The sequence below is a fragment of the Fundulus heteroclitus genome, chromosome 9 (assembly GCF_011125445.2).
Source record: "Fundulus heteroclitus isolate FHET01 chromosome 9, MU-UCD_Fhet_4.1, whole genome shotgun sequence".
Lineage (NCBI taxonomy): Eukaryota > Metazoa > Chordata > Actinopteri > Cyprinodontiformes > Fundulidae > Fundulus > Fundulus heteroclitus.
This window is the reverse complement of record NC_046369.1, coordinates 25,827,517-25,845,277: the sequence shown is the minus strand read 5'-3', so window position 1 is coordinate 25,845,277 and position 17,761 is coordinate 25,827,517. Positions and strand designations below refer to the sequence as shown.

At 41.0% G+C, this 17,761-nt stretch overlaps 1 protein-coding gene across 4 annotated transcripts in view; it reads right to left on the bottom strand.

Annotated features, from left to right (window-relative positions):
- dot1l (DOT1-like histone H3K79 methyltransferase) overlaps positions 1-16,117 on the bottom strand; it is a 43,827-nt gene extending 27,710 nt beyond the window's left edge. For all 4 annotated transcript variants that reach the window (XM_036141332.1, XM_036141331.1, XM_036141334.1 and 1 more), the window contains exons 1-9: positions 15,748-16,117; positions 6,420-6,463; positions 6,196-6,270; positions 6,005-6,068; positions 3,147-3,375; positions 2,963-3,057; positions 1,036-1,098; positions 890-945; positions 192-271 (exon numbers count right to left, since the gene is read on the bottom strand). In XM_036141332.1, coding sequence (XP_035997225.1) covers positions 192-271; positions 890-945; positions 1,036-1,098; positions 2,963-3,057; positions 3,147-3,375; positions 6,005-6,068; positions 6,196-6,270; positions 6,420-6,463; positions 15,748-15,828 — 787 coding nt within the window. In that variant the 5' untranslated portion in view covers positions 15,829-16,117. The remainder of the gene's footprint in view (positions 1-191; positions 272-889; positions 946-1,035; positions 1,099-2,962; positions 3,058-3,146; positions 3,376-6,004; positions 6,069-6,195; positions 6,271-6,419; positions 6,464-15,747) is intronic.
- Between the last annotated feature and the right edge of the window lie 1,644 nt (positions 16,118-17,761).

The following is a 17,761-nucleotide window of genomic DNA, read 5'->3' as shown; positions in this document are numbered from 1 at the left end:
TATTAATTCTCTGAGAACGGATAAGTTGGATAGTTTGATGACTCGATCGCAAATGCGGAGGCTGTCGATATAGCGGTTTCGTTTGCTACTTTCGGTATAAATGCGCCGATATTGAAAAAACAATGTTGAAAACTGTTGATTTTGGAAGCGTTGGCTCATCATTGTCCTCAGAGGATAAAATGGCTCCTTACCTTCCTTCATGTTAGCAAAGCGCTCCTTCAGTTGGTGATCTACTTCTGGACCAAAGGCAAAGTTATTCACAAAAATAATACTGGAAAGTAGACAGAAAAGTACATATTTTAGTTCACACAAACAAACACAAAGAACAATTCATTATTCACACAGGAGAAAACAACAACAATGCATTATTTTTGCACACAATAACACTCCGTGGAAAACAAGTTTCCCCAGATTTATGAGCATAGCCACTGGTAAATCTAATATTCTGACACACTGGTAATTAGACCTAATTAACAACATAAAAAGAGAAGAAAAATCAATAAGGTTACATAGTATTACCAAGACACTGCAATGATAATTCAAATAAAACATGCTAGGATAACTTTTCATGCTCCTATGCAACCATCCACATGTATGTAAATACAACCTATTAATGCGATTTAATTAGATAAATTGCAGATAAATATAACAAACAGTATCTACACAATGATGATTTCTCACAGTGATCTCAAGTGCCTAACCTTTTGCCACAACTGTACTTTTCCTCACCATGAATGAACGAGTTTTAACATGCAAAGAAGTCTATTATACTAACTCTGCTGAATTAATGATCCAACATTACCTTATATTTACTAATGATTAAAGAAATCTTTAGTAAATATAAAAAGCGTGTCCGGGACCGTCAAAGCCTGCCTGTTTGGAGTTTTACCTTGTGTTGGCTATCCTTTCTTTCCATTCTTCGGATAGAAAATCACCCCTTTCCAGCTAAAAAACACAAAAATGACTTAACACATGAAAAAACTAAACAAATCTAAATCTGTGAGATAAAACGTCTTGGATGAAAGATGAACTTACTGTGTACTCTCCATGTTTCTTTCCATACCATCTCATCCACTTTTTAAACTCTTTATCCATGGTCTGAGAAAACAACAGCAACATGTCACTCTTAATCTCCAAGTTATTAGAAACAACAGATTTATAAATTACAGACAGAAAACAAGATTCCGTTACTGATATGCAGTAAAATTAATTTGGTCAAGTTGCTTTCAAAAAGATGTCCCATCAGTCTGAAACCTTTACATCTATTTATTCAGAACAATGTGGTAAAAGTTTTTAAGAGCCCTTAACTCACAAGGTTTTGGGTCTCTACACCTAGAGAAAGGCCACAGTCACAGGGAAAACTGCTGACTGAGACCGTTTTCCAGCAGACTGCCATTGAAACCGGGTCACTGCTACAGAAACCGGCTGCTCACAGACGGGACTTGTCCACCCAAGAGGTTTCAGCGCTTAACCAAAGCTGCGGTTAGGACAAGTTTTTACCCGATTCTTCAAAAAGAGCCGACTCAGAGACTCGTCTTCGAGTCGCTAAAATTCTCTCGTTCAGCAAATGAGCGTTTGTGGAGAATTGTAGAAGACAGAAATAATTTAAAATCCCAATTATTTTTATAATTATTGCCGGAAACAGCGTCATCCTAACATTGCCATCGTATTTATTAACATTTATTAATGCTTTTAAGCAACAGGTGATGTTTGTGAAAGCTTCAGGATACCAATCAGCTAATTTCTCATCTGCACAGCAGCGCTGGGAAACAGGCGTTTAAAACACATGGTTTATTACCACCAAAGACAGATAGTGTTTAACAACCTGTTTTAGATTCAGCTAAAAGTACCAGCTGTGAGGGCAGCTCTATGCGGCGCGTTGACCTACTTATGATCCATGACAATACATCAAAATAAGCAGCAGGACAATTAGAGACTGTGAGCTTGTGTTATTCTGACACTTTTCCAATCATTCATTCATTCATGTTTAAATACGGTGTGTTTACTTTTTGACCGTAAATTAGAAGAATCAAAAACACAACTAACTACGGGGTTTTAAACATGACATTATTCTGATTAGTTGCTGGTTCCTATAAATCTGCACCTAGAGTGCTTGACAAAAGCGGACCTTTCTCTGGCTCAGAAGTGTCTTACTTGGGTTCTGAGTACCATAGTCTTGTTTAAGGATGAAAGCAAATTTAGATTTGTATTTGGAAATCACAGTCCCTGAGTCTGGGGGGAGCGTACAGACAGTTTCCACAGTCGGCGACCATATGGAGAAGCCACATGATCCGGTGTGGGTCCACTACACTGCAAAAATAGAACTAAAAATAAGAAAATATTTCTTGAAATGAGAGTATTTTTCTTTGATTAGAGCAGGTAAATAAGGTTATTTGCCAATAGAATAAGATTTTTAAGCTTAAAACAGGAACAATTCATCTCCATCATCTTATTTCAAGTGCAGTATATCTAATTATCTTATTTTAGGGTTAAAAATACTCATTCCATTGGCAGATAATCTTATTTACCTGCTCAGATCAAGGAGAAATACATTAATTTCAAGAAATTTTTACTTATTTTTAGTTCTCTTTTTGCAGTGTAGCTTCAGGTTAGCACAGCTGTCTACCAGAAAACCCAGGAGCGCTACTCCATGCCGTTCAGCACCGGTGCAGGAAGTCAAGCAAAAGGAGCCCAGACCAAGTACTGTGCATCAACTGCACTCTGCATACTTTTCATTCTCTATTGAAAATCTGTTTTTTAATTGGTCTGCTGCAATATTGTAATTCCCCAAAGCAAGTGAAATTTGAGTTTTCATCAAAATTTATCACTTTGTAAGTAAAGAAGCTACATAACAGGAGTTTCACTTATTGAATTAGTAATAAAAATTAACTTTTCAACACAATAATGACCATTTTAGTCCCAATCCTGCTGCTTTTATGAACTGAGTGCCAAACACAGTTACCTCTGCATAGGTAGCTGGAATGTCTGCTTTCTCTACACCGTAGTAGTGTTTACAGTTGGTTGCCGCTGCAACCTGCAGCACCACCTGCCCCACTCCTGGAAACGAGACAATTCAATGTGCAAGTTAAAGCCCTACCGATGTCAAGTCGGCGCACGTGAATCACCGTCAAAGGCGGAGAACCTACCGCTGCCGAGGTCAACGAACGTGTCTTCTTCCATCATTTCCATCTCGTCGATGATCTGAGCCACCAGGTCAAACGAGGTCTCGCCGTAAACCTCGGGGGAGAAGGGCTCGTAGTTGTTGAGCTTCTCGGGGTCGGTCACTGAGTGGTTGTACACCTGCTGCAGGATGTGTCTCAGCAGCCCGTTGGATGGACGTTTGTTTAGCTTCATGGGCTGGGTGGTCCCCTTCCACTGCAATGAGATTATTCAGCAATCACTGCATCCCATTTCCCACTGATCAGCTTAAAAATATATATTCTATTGCCTTAACCCTTATATTATGTTACGGGTCAATTTGACCCATTTCAGTTTTTGTGTTGTTCAAAGTGCTGGTTATACTTTTTTTTTCTTAATGAAATTTGGTGACTTTTCCTCATCTGGGGTCATGAACTTGTGTGCAAAATCTGGTCACTTTGATGTGTAGTGGAGTGTCTGTGCAGAGTATGTATACAAAGATGATGTTGCGGGTCATTTTGACCCGGACACTTTAATGTGGGTAAGTAGCCGTTCAGATCCAAAACAAAAACATCTCTTTGATGTACTTTTTTTATTTTGATTGTCTCTGAGACCCAGACCCAGGTGTTTGAAGGGAGGGAACTTTCCCACACTAGTCCTTGTCACTCCTCTCATGTCATCTTCACGACACACTCACCAAAAATGAGCTCCCAAAGGATTACAGCTGAGGAGGCATTATCACAAATTTTGAATTGGGATAGTGATGTAGAAGAAGAGGTTTCAGAGACAGAGGATCTTTCAGAATCAGAAGACAATGTTATTGATAATTTGGATGTTGATCCAAATTATCAATTTTCCTACGATGAGGAGGATTCAGAGGACGAGTCTGCCATTGTCCCCCCAACAGATGAAAACACAGGAATGCAGCAATCATCTTCCAGAGAGGTGACATGGACATCTAAAGACGGTAATATAAAATGGTCAACATCACCACACCAGAGTCGAGGCAGACTGTCTTCAGCTAATGTGATAAAAATGACTCCTGGTCCTACAAGACTACCCGTTGGCCTTTGGTGATTTTTTACAACATTGTGGACGTGTCTGCATACAATGCTTATGTCCTGTGGACTGAAATCAACCAGCAATGGAATGCTGGCAAATTGTACCGACGTCGGCTTTTCCTGAAAGAACTCGGCAAAGCACTTGTGACTCCCAGAATGCAGACTCGAGCCAGGCCAGCTCGATCCCAAGCAGCAGCAGCTATAATTGAAAAGGTCAAGCTCAGGTCATCCAACCAACATCAAGTGGAGACAGGTGAAAAGAAGAGGAAAAGATGCCAGGTCTGTCCCTCCCGAGAGGACAGTAAAACAAGTACTTCTTGTGTGAAATGTATGAATTACATCTGCAGAAAGCACACAGTAACATTGTGCCCATCATGTGGAGAACTTTGAAATTGTTGAACGTTCAAAATCTTAGTACATTGCGGATATTAAAGGTAAAGTTTAAAAGAAAAGTTGTGTGTAAAAAGTTAAGAACTTAAACAAAATAGTTCTAAAATAAAGTGTTGGAATTAAAATGTATTGTTTGTCACTTGACTAAATGTTTAAGTAATCTAAAATAAATTGGTTATTGGTTTAACCTGTTTTCCTGACTGTTTTGCATGCACTTACACAGTGCGGGTCAAAATGACCCGCAACATAATCAATGTAATTTTTTTTCAACATAATATAAGGGTTAAAAACATTACATTTAGGATTCAGTCATGCTCTATCAATGTAAAGCACCAGTTAATTCAGTTTAAGGTGTTTCATAGACTCCACTATTGGAAAACAAAATTGCACAGAATATTCCCCTCATCCTCAAAATGTGATAGATGTAAATCCGCTGATGGTTCCTTGACTCGTCTGTTCTGGTCATGCCCCAAGCTCTTCCAATACTGGTGCGACATTTTCAAATGGTTTTCTGAAGTGTATAAGAGCACCTCGATTGCAGATCCCCAGATTGCATTGTTTGGATATTCTCCTTCACTCAGGACCCGCAGCAGTTTCTACGCAAACGACTGTGGTGTATGGAATGGTAATAGCTAAGAAAGTAATATTACGACTGTGGAAAACTGATATGGTTTCTCAGTTTAAAATGTGGATAAGTGATTTCACTGAGACTCTTTATTTGGAAAGACTGTGGTATGATGTTAAGGGCTCTGCTAATAAGTTCTGTAATATCTGGCAGCTGGTTTTGGACCATATTTCTCAGTCTAAGACTGAGAAATATGCTCAGTTTCTTAAGTATGCCACCCGTGCCTTCATAGATAGGTTGTACTATCCTAAAGTGTAAATGGTATTCAGTGCAGTGTAACCGTTACTTAGATAATTTTCCTGGCCTGATTTTTTGTATTTTTTTAATTATTATTATTTTTATTTTAGATTTTCTCTTTTTCTCAGTTATTACATGCTTTTATTTCTATTGTTATATTGGTAAGAGTATATTTTTTTAGGCCGTAATTTGGTAAATATATGTATGTTTTATACTCTTGTGTACGATTTTTGTATGTTGCGTTTTGAAAAGTTAATAAACATATATATATAAAAAAAAAAAACATTACATATGTCAAAACTAAAGAGAAAAAAACAGATTAGGATGATGTACGGACAAAAAAAAAAGACCGCAAAGAGTCTTAGCTTTGATTTTTTTTTTTTAACCTTGATGCTTGAGTAAATATTAACAGGGGAATTTATCAGATAACAATCACGTACGGCTGAGATTGAAAGAAGGAGTCACACACAGACGCGATATTCCCCACCTGCCTGTGACTAATACTTTCACTCCACCTACAGGACGGTGAGAAAGTTCCCATGTGTGGACTCACCAGCTGGTGGATGCTGTCAATGGCCCTGTTGTACTTGTCACAAAGTCTCTGCATACTCTCAAAGCTGGAAGACCGACAACATGCACAACGTTACAACGTTACAACGTTCAGCTCAGCCTCTACTCTCTGTTTAACCGTTTTTTGTTTTTTTTTTACAGAACATGAATCTTGTGACGCAAACCAAGGCTCACCTCTTGGTGTCATAATCGATGAGAACATAATTTTCCATTGCCAGTTTGAGGTCAGGGATTTCCTCACACACCCACCTAAAGAACAAACAACAACAAAAAAAAAATAAAACACACGCACACAAAATTATCAAAAATTTGATTGTGACACTTGACATGATCAGGAAAACGTGGGCGTAACCGGTGTGTGTGTGTGTGTGTGTGTGGGGGGGGGTGATGTCACTTACCGGATGGTCTCGATGATTTCGTGAGCAGCATCGTGGTGTTTATCCTGAAAAAAGAGAGAGAGAGAGACGATGACGAGGCATAATGAAACCTCTCAACATGACGCGTCACTCAACTCGAGACATTAAATCTAATTGGATCACAAATTGCCAACGTGGAAACGAGCTGAAAAATCATTTAAAGTTTAAGAAACAACAGTCACAACAACAACAACAAAAAAAATGAAGGTATTAATTATACCAAACATGGGAAGCTGATTATAGTATTTTGCAACTGGAGCGAAATGCCCACAACAACTATTATGTCTGATTCATCCTCCCATTTACAGAAACTCCAAACAGAAAACACGGCCGCCTCAGACGGGACCAGAACGCTACTCTGGGGCTCTGTTGACTTCTCAGAAACTTTTTGGGTTTACCCAAATCGAGGTTCTGAGTTATAAATGCAGCGTGACGTAAAAGAAAACAAAAGAAAAACTTAAAAGTTCCATAAACAATGTCTCGTAGAAAACCAAAAGCTGTAGCTTTCCCAGCCGGCACATGTGTGCATCAGCACAACAAAACTAGCTCAAAGCTGGATGCAGTATTTGGTAAACCTTTATACTTAATCTACCACACGTTTCATGACTTGTTTTTTTCAGCTGAACGATCTTCATTTGGCCACATGGCTGACAGCAGATCTTGGTGACAAAAGCCCAGGAGGAGAGACAGAACCCCAACGCTGATTGAACTCTAAAGGCTGGCTTCCTGGTTTTAATACAGAGTTATAACATTTTAGGTAACCAGTAGTGTTGCTCCGATCCAGCACTAAAATGATGGTATCGGTGAGTACCAACAAATAGGGCACAGATACACTGCAAAAAGGGAACTAAAAGCAGGTAAAATCCTCTTGAAATTTGTTTATTTTTCATTGATTTGAGCTGGTAAGTCAAACTACTTGCCAATGGAATAAGATTTTTGCATTTAAAATGAGAACAATTCATCTCCATCATCTGAATTCAAGTGCAGGATGTATAATTATCTTATTTTAGGGGTAGAAATTCTCATTCCATTGGCAAATAGTCTTATTTAGCTGCTCAAATCAAGGGAAAAAAATATACACATTTTAAGAAGATTTTACTTACTTTTAGCTCCCTTTTTGCAGTGTACTATGTTGATGTTTGTATGTCATTTGAACGCAGCCTTCTCTCTCCTGACTAGTATTATGCATGTTATATAAGTTCATGAAAGTTGCACTATTTTGGCATTTGAGAGCCAAAACTCAGGGTTTAAAAGAGATTATTCAATAATGAATGTAATTTTACTGTCTTACTGTTGCACTACTGTTATACATGTTATAATTTCACGAATGTTGCACTATTTTGGCCTTTGAGAGCAAAAAGTTTATTCAACTATTGTGACCCATTCCAGGTAGGCAATAAAAAGTTCTCCTACCCTAAGTATTATGCAGTTCTTCATATAAACACACACACATCAATTTCAATAGATGTGGGGGTTCAGAAGAAAAGAGAAGTTGGGTGAAACCAGACGAACCAGATCAGTGGTCCAGACAGAGCATGTTTACATGGGCTCGGCGCTAACGCCGCATCTGGTTCTCCAGCGCAGGCAGAGATGCTTTCATGCTCTGTGAGTGAGATAACTATTCTTATAACTACTGCGGCCGTGGGTGGAAGATATGTTTAGAGAAAATGTTCTTCAGTGTGCAGAAATTTATTATTAAGACCAAACCTGGCCAGTACACTTGACCGGAACACGCTCTTTTAATGCAGATATTGGTGCGAGCGTTTATGTTCTATGAATAGAGCGGGAGCAGCTCCATCTCTTCCTCCCTGCAGACCTGAACATTCGGACCAGCGAGAAGGAAGGAGAGAGAGAGGAAACCCGTTCTCTTTGAAAACAGGAGGAAAGCGTCGCGTGGGTCGACTCCGTATTTCAATACGCCGCATGAATCAGCTGCTTCCAATTGAGCCCATGACAACTAGTCCCGATACAAACAGGCCGGGAACATCTGAAATTCCTGACATTCTGGGCTTGGAGTTCATCCGTAAGACCCGGCAGCGTATGTGCGTGCGTGCAGGCGATGTGGAGGCAGAGCGTGTGAGAGTCTAAGCAACCCGAAAACCTCATTCGGTGCACTCTGATAACCAGACTAAGGCGTGGGCGGAGAAAGAGGAACCTCAAAGAGACGCCACTCAGGCATTCGGAGAAACTCGGCAGCTTTCAGTCAGCCTTGACTGTCTCACCATAGTTACTATAAATGTGCACCGACACCACTGAAAACACCACAACTCTTTGCAGCTTCGCTTTCCCTTCATAGTAAATGATTGACTTGCTCCGGCTACTGACATCCAGGCACCCAATAAAAAAATAAATACACACATAAATAAATAAAACACAGCCTACTTTGGTGTGCGCTGCTTGCACAAAATACAACACTTGTAGTATTTGAGAGACAGCTTACCCTTTGTACATAAAACACTTTGTACGGGCATAATAAACGCTGCCTTTTATAACTCAAACCCTTTTGTTTTAGTGTCCTTGTGCACACCAGTGGTCTCCTTCAGCAGACAGCGGTGGGAGGTGCAGCTCTTACCAGAGCGGCTCTTTGGGCTCAGCTCCTGAAGACGAGGAGACTATTTTGACACGGTTCCTGATTTAGGATCTTTTATAGTCCTACATTTATCGATGGAATAAATCATCAAAGTCAGCAAACCCTGGATAAACCCTGACATGAAAGCTTTGCTCAAGGAAGAGGGCTTTCAGGTAGCCCTGGGCGATTAATCGATTTAATTGATTAATTGAAATAAAAAAAAAATTTATTAAGATTTAAGTTTTGGAAAATTGGGATTTTATTTTTGCCAATGCACTCAAAATTAGCTTCCATGAAGAAAATCGCAGGCAATGCTCCATATATGTTTAGGAAAATATATTGTCAAAATATTGTACAGAGGAAAGCTTTTTTTAACCCTAATACGAGGCACTTTAATTGAGTCATTTAATTAATTTTTCTTTAGCCAATTTAAAGTTAAACAAGAGAAGTGAAGCCTGTTCTTAGCTCATTGTGTAATACCACTAGCAGCAAACACTGTTACATTTTCATTGATTACAGTGGCATGTTTCACAGCTTGTATTAAGTTGCATTTTGAATTCAGGTCAACTCCCAGGCTAAACGCTTGATAATTTATTTTTGTGAAACTAAAAAAAAAAAAAGGGGGGGGGGGTGGATCAACTAATCAGATTTGGTATAATAAAATTGGAGATTATTATTTATTTTTAAGCCATATCGCCCATCCCTACTTTCAGGTTGGGAAAGGAACAGGAAGTGAGAGCTACACAGAAAGAACTGAGGAAGAACTACAGGAAGAAAATGGAGGATCAGCTGCTGAACAACAAATTCATTGATGTTTAGAAAAGCCTGAAAACAATTTCAGGCCAGAGACAGAACGCCCAGGCTGCTGGTGACATGAGTCGGGTGAATAAGCCGAGTCAGCCCTTTCTGAAGTTTAACCAGCCAGCCCTCCAGGTGAGGAACACTCTGCCAAGGTGAGGAAGGCATCAGCTCCAGGCTCCTGAAGACGGTGCTGCGTGGATCAGCTGCCTGGCATCATGGGGCGCGTCTTCAACGTCATTCTGAAGCAGAGGAGAGTACCACGGCTGTGGAAGACCTCCTGTGTGGTAGCGGAGACCACACACCCCACAGGTCAGGAGAGTACCACCACCTGTCCCAGTGGACACTGGATTACCTCGCTGGCTGACCGCATTAATGGACGAGAACAGGTTCTACTTCACAGACGGTTTTATTGATGGTATAATTCACCTGGACAGTCACAGCTAAATCATCTTGATCGATGAAAATCCCAACATCACAAATTCCTCTAACGGAGAGCATAGGTTAAATATTAAGTGATAATAATTACGCTATGGAGCTGCCACACCTTTATATATAGGTGACTCCATTAAGACGTGCACACTTACTGTTTCCCAGGTGTAGCTTGTGGCCAAAACATCTATTGATCAATTCATCTATTGAACTTAGCAGCTTTAACTATCGTTGTGCCAGTAGTAATACGGACAAGGGCCTCTTTCTTGACAGCTTAAACCTCGTCCCACCATCTCCCTGGTGTCAGCTGGAGAGAATGGCGTCTCGAGCAATCTGGTGCGCAGTCTCCATTCGTCATTGATGTAATGTACAGTCAGACTAATGTACGGGACCATCGTGTGACTGAACCAGTGTTGTAGTACTCGGGTCCGAGACTCGAACACGAGTCCGAGTCACTAGCTAAATTTAGAGACTCGTGACTTGACTTGGACTTGAGCACTGATGACTCGAACTTGGACTCGGACTCCTACATTCAGATCATTCTGACTCGGAAATTGAGAAAAAGACTCGACTTTTTTTATATCATTAGGCTATAATTTTAATATGTCAGTAGAATATTATTTGGTGTATTATTTTAATATCTAAATTATTACTGCAATGTGGTGGAGTGAGAATTTTTTCCCCCAGTTTAAAAACATGTAGGCTATGCTTACTTTAGTGCAGAACTTGGACTCGACTCGAATGAGTAGTGGACTTGACTCGGACTCGACTCGGATTTTTTTTAATGACTTGGACTTGACTCGGACTTGAACACTGGAGACACGAACCTGGACTCGGACTCGAGGCATAGTGACTTGACTACAACACTGGGCTGAACCAAAGATCAAATGTGGCGGCAATGTTGTTAACAGATGCCCCTCTTCCTCCTCGGGCAGCTCTACCGCTGCCGGCACTTAAACATTTGAAATTTCCTCCATTTCCTCAACCTCACCGTCTTTTGTTTCAGACTGGATGGGGGGGGGAGTCACGTGACTACGGACTGTAAACGTAGCGCAGCGGCTTAAAGGGACAGGAGCATCGTCTACCTTTGCCTATAGAAACCACTTTTCCTTCAGCGTAATTTTGAAATGTGCTGGCAAGAACCCTGCAGTTTTCATTTCCTTAAAGTTTAAAGTGATCCCACACTCACAATCTGTGTCGTGTTCTTGATGCTTCTTTTCGCCCCTCGCAGTGTCCCTCCACAGCGGGAGACCGAGGCAGATAATTTGCCTCTAGAAATTTAGTAATGGAGTTACATGATTTGTTTCTGCCCTAATTTGAATTTCTGCATTGTGCGCCACAATTGCACTACTTCAGTGGTGCAGCAAGGCAGCTTAACTAAAAAGCAGAGGGTGTGACTCGAATTTGATACAGACAGGAGTCGGATTAATGTGGAAAATAATAACAGACTTCAGACTGGACCTGGATTTGTGTCCTAAAGACTTGTGGCTTGACTTGGACTCCTGGTGTGAGACTTGAGTCTTAGTATCTAGCATCTCTACACCAAACATATAACGGACACCGCGGGCCTGAATGCAGGGTGCTTAAATAATTAAGTTAACGCGGTTCTTTGTGAAAGGCACATTGCAATCAGTGATACTGCGAGAACGATAACTTTGCGATACATTGTGCAGCCCTGATATCATACATTGGCCATCTTAAACCTAAAAATCCAACTTTAATCAAATAGTGGGGTCTTCTTCTCACAGTTTGTGCCCTTCTCTCTCTTAAAAAGGGCTAAGCAACATCTCAGTGTAATGCTTGGACACCTCTAGCGTATGCTCACAAAGAGCTCCAGCTTTCAGCTCAACGTTTACAGCATCCTCTATGACAACGGTTTCAAAAAGACACAAAGAACGAAACGCTCTATTTTTGCTGCACCTAGACAATCTAAAATTAGCAGTATTAGCAGTGTCGGAGCTGTTCTGAAGGAGGAACAGAGCTCCGGTTTCATCCAGAGTGCATGCGGCCAGGCTGAGCCCAGTTGCCTGTGCTGACCCACTGACCCACTTTCTGCCTCCCGTTCCAGCACTTTGCCAAGGAGAGCAGGACCAGATGGAAAATACAAGAAGGAATGCGGCAAAAATGTTCAAGGATAAACTACAACGTTCATAAAAAGCAGCAAACCGGCCGAGCCGAGGGGCCACCCGGAGGCTGGGAGGGGGGCTTTTAGCTAGGTGCTGAGGCCTGGCACTGCAGCTACAGCTAAGAGCTAATAGCCTGGAGTTTCCAGCTTCCCGCTCAACACTCCCCGCCTCTACTACGCTAACTTCCGCCAGACACTAAAAACCTGCACGTGCACACGTAAAAAAACGCAGAGTTACAGATGACATCTACATACTTGCATGTTGCTACAAATGCATCTCACAGCATTTGACATTAACAATTACAGAATCAGGCTGGGTGGGAGCCGCGCAGCTAAAGAGCCGCACGCACCGAGGGCTTCTCTCGACAAACAGCTTTGCAGTGTGGATTTAAAGTCTTCCAGTTCAGAAGCAATAAGACGTATGCAAAGCCATGAAAATGACTGCGTGCAAAGGGAAGGAGAGGCGGTGAGGGGGAGGTCACCTGGTAAAACGAAGCCTGCACACAGCAACACCGGCAGCGGGCTGCTGCTAAAAATAAACACTGTTTGACAAGCCGGAGAGAGACAAAAAGAACAGAAGACCCTCCCCTCTCCCTCCCAGCTGTGGCGCCGGCAGATGCGTGCGCGGCTCCGCCTGTGCATGCAAACTCTTCAGTCAGTGTCTTGTCACATCAGGGGTGACGCACGCTGGGCATAAAGGGGCCACACACTAGGGCTGGGCGATAAATCGCTTTAATCAATTAATTCGAATTTACAATTCTTTAAGATTTCATTTTTGGAAAATCTGGATTTTATTTTGCCAATACACTCATTGGTTTTCCATGAAGAGAACAGCATGTGATGCTGAATATATGTTTAGGCAAATGTATTGTCAAAATATTGTTAAGTAGAAACTTTTTTTTTTACCATAATACAAAGTACTTCATTTAGTTTTGTTTTTTTTTACTTTGTTTTAAGTTCTCAAGTGCAGTGAAACCTGTTCGTAGCTCAATGTGTAATACCACTAGCAGCAAATGTTTTGTTATATTTTCATTGTTTATAATGGCTCGGCTGCCATCTTGTTTTACAAGCATGTTTCACAGCTTGTTTTTAGTTGCACTTTGAATTCAGGTCAACTCCCTGACGAAATGCTTGACATAAAAAGCAAGATTTTAAAATGATTTCTTTAATTTCTTTTTATTAAACAAAAAGTAGGGGGAAAAAAAAAATCGATTAATCGGATTTGGTATGATAAAATCAGAGATTTATTTTTTAATCCATATCGCCCAGCCCTACCACACACTGCAGCGGCAAAAGGGCCAGGCTAGCAGCCGACTACTACGCCGGCTGCCCACCCCAACAACCGAAACGTACAGTAGATTTGTGTAAACTAAGCCGATGAGCTCTTTCTTCATGAACATCCAGCGACATGCCTACAACGCCGAGGAACTCAACTGACCTCGAAGGAGTGCTTTCACGCTTTAAATGCAGAAGTAGAGTTGGTGAAAAGCAGCATGAAATATTAGCCAACCACCAATGCACTGATGTGTTGAACAGCACTAACACATTGGTGTCTTTTTTTTTTTTTTTAAGATGTTGGTGGAGCACCTCCTAGTGCCTCCACCCAAAACCAGATGGAAGAGGAGCTGCAGCTCATCAGAGGTGGTCCGACTTCACACGTTTAGCGGTTAAAAACGAAGGCGTCAAACTGGACGGACCAGATCTACCACTTAACACAAAAGTAGGTTTATCTGGATTCGGTTCCAACCGTGCATCTTTGTCCTCCAACGATCTGAGCGCGTGGTGCCGTCTACGAGTGAGCGCGTCCTAAATGATGCGGGTGTGGAACGTGTCGTTACAGGAGAGGCCCCTTTAGTGAACCAGCAACAAATGTAGTTCGACAAAAACCCGATGAGTGCATCGGACGGGAACAAAACACTGCAGCGCCGGTGTTGGGAGCCCCTCCGTTTGCGTTCTAATAATATAGCGGAGGCCAGACCATATGGACACGCGAGGAGGAGAGAGGAAGTGTTTTCCTCCAAAACCAGCAGGCGATCCCCCGCATGAATGGGCTCCAGATTTCAAGACTCCACACACACACACACACATCAGCTATTTCCAACCAAAAACTCAAAATAAACAGCTTTTCCCCCCCTCCTATCAGAAATGTCATCGGATTCCTGACATGCTTGGAGTGGAGTTCGCCCATAAGGGACGGCACCAAGCGAAGCCGGTGGAGGCAGCGACTGCCAGTGACTCTTGTGATAAAAGAAATCTACATCGGTGCACGTTTTCACAGCGAAACAAACGGACCGAGCGACGAAACTGAAAGAACCAGATAGACGAGTCGACGAAGGTGTGGGTGCATAGACAAGACAAGACGAACTACAAAGAGACCCAACTCTGGGATTCAGAGAAATTCAGCGCCGTCTCACCATAGTTACTATAAACGTGAACTCAAGCCACTAAAAAAAGAAAGAAAAAAAAAAAAAGAAAACACCACAGCTGTTGCCAGCTTTCTTTTTCCGCTCCTGTTGAAAAAAAGCAAACTGCTATCAGCTACTGACATGCAGACAGCTACATGGAAGCCCAGCTGAGATAAAGGCCATTTTTTTTTTTTTTTTTTTTTTTGGCTATCAAAACTAGTGCTGCATGAGAGCAGCCAGATAGGACGTCTGTTCGCTGATCTTAAATTACAAAACAAGTGAGCAGCTCCTTACATGTAGGGATGCTACTAGATGGCACCAAAAAGGGAGATAAAAAATAAAAATGAGATTATATATGTACACCTACAGACTCATCCGAACTGCACTCGTTCATTTAAGGTTTTGGTGTCAAATGGGGGATGGGTGCTATAACCAAAATGTCACAGAAGACAGAAACTATTGCAGAAGTCAAGGTCTAAGATGCGATTTCTCTAGTCTGCACACGGCGTACAAGATCTATGCTGGTTAAGGAAGGTGGAAAAGAGAAATTAAGAGAAATGCTGCGAGTTAAAATATATGTGCGGAAAGAGGGGGGGGATGGGGACAGTAGATACGACTGAAATGATCTTGGAGAGGAATAAAAGCCTGATTCTGCCATTTTAAACAACCGACGGTGCTGAACCCAAATGCCACCGGTGATTCGACCCAAATAACACCGTTACAACACATGAATTATAATTTTCATCTACTACGGCACATGGTATAAAATACATTTTTATTTTCATAAAATGTCACGGCAAACAGCTGTAGGGGAAAATAATCCGTCTGAATCTGTCAGACTAGTGTGAGCCAAGTCTCCGGACGAGCCGTATCGGCTGTTCCCCAGAGTTAGCCCGGGGGCTAACACACACACACACACGGCTAACAAAGACAACCTCACCAGACCAAACGTGAATCTGCCCCCAAAGTGGCAACACTTACGTATACTGGTAGCGGCCATGGATAACCAGCGGGTTCCGCTCCCACCGGGGATTTGAGCTTGAGCTCCAGCTTTTCTCCCATTCTCCACTCCGATAGAGAGCTAACTAGCTCCTCACTGCTCTGTTAGCCAGCAGCTCGATTAGCGAGCGACTCACAACGGGAACATTTTGTAAAGGGGGAGGGAAAAAAAAAGAAAAAAAGAAAAAGAACCCGTCGAAAAACCTGAAAAATAAAAAACGACTACGCCACTGGCTACGGGAAAAATACACACGCAATACCGTCAAGTGTGTACAAGAAGCCGGGCTTGTTTTTATATTATTAATAAAAACGCCTTTTATGTATTCACTGGCAGGAACATCTCGTCCGTGTCGCCGCCATCTTGCCCGGCATGAATAAATATGGCAGGAGGCCAGGCCACTGGCACGAGAGGATGACTGTGACGACATCGCGTGGGCTAAAACCAACGAGCGCCATACAACTGTTTCCAAACTTCGTGAGGGACGTGACATCACGACTATTTTCCAAATAGACGCCCGGATACTTTATTTACGAGTGGAATTTTCATTCACTTAAGCTGATAACATATATTAGAAATGGATTATTAAAATGATAATGCTAAATTAAACTAGAAACCAGGCGGAAATTTCAACATCTAGTGAAAATGTCTTTTACTCAATATCTTCCTGGCTATTTTAGCATTTTGAAAGTTTTGTGGCATAGATGCTATAGGTATGAAGGATAAAAACATATATTTGAGGAGACTGTCTGTACCAGAAAAGGAAAACAAAACATCAACTAACAACCCAGTATAGGAATACATTTAGTCCACCCTAAAAATGGACCAAAACAGAAAACAATAAAATACAAAACACATATAAAATAATAAAATTGTTGTGTGTTTTTATTATATATATATATATATATATATATATATATATATATATATATATATATATATATATATATATATAAACACAATTTTTTATTTTTATTTTATTATTCCAGTTTAGTCTATTTATACCACCAGTTTACAAATGCCATCTCAAGTCTAATGTATCGTATATCTATGTATACATCAAGTTCATACTACTGCATCCAATCACATAAACAGATTCTGTAACATGCAATCATACTCTGTCCGATTTTCAAAACAATACGGACAAATTCAGTGGATCATTTGTCAGTTGGTACAAGGAAGTTCAGCTAGTTGCTTTAGTTGTCGGCTTAGTCGCCGTTCCAGTTCCTGAACAAGCTTTTGATTCAAGGACTGAGACGTTTTCAGAAAACGTAACAAAACAGGAAATATCATATTTTTTGGAAACATAATTTTCTCTTCGCAACGAAGTGGAATTCTGATTGAAAAAGAATGTGTACAATACTTCAGATTAAGATTTTTGTTTTAAAAAATGTATTTTTTTTAAATGACATAACATCACTCATTTTCAGGGTTTCAGTGTGTGTTACAAAAGGTTTAGAGTGGAGATCGTGTTGGTCACAAATATTATAAAACCATTGGTATCAATGGTTTTATACTATTAGAATACAGTATGAACGTTGGTGTTCACTGAAGTGAAAGCTAAAGCTGCCGATAGCGCAGATGTGACTGAGTTGATTGGCGTAAGTAAATGCTCTGATTTATACTGTGATACTAGTAATAGCAATGTGCCTCTTAGCCTCTACAGATTTAAGTACAAACTACATTATAAATAGATTCATTGATTGGTTCTTACCTTGATGCTGTGTCCTCGTTTCTGTTTATGAAAGGGAAATTAATTTCTTAGAGTTCCTGTAGATGGGTTAAATAATGACTGGTCTTCGATCACGCCGGGCTGCTGCTTTATGGCGAGGCATTTCAGTAGGTCAGGCTCAGTCCGGCATTAATTAATTTAGATTTATTTGTTCCCAAGTACCACAGAACATGTGATGTCTATTAATATCTGCTCATCACGCCATTGTAGGGCTATAATTAAGCTCAAAATGGACCATCAATATACTATCAGGATGGACGCTTGGC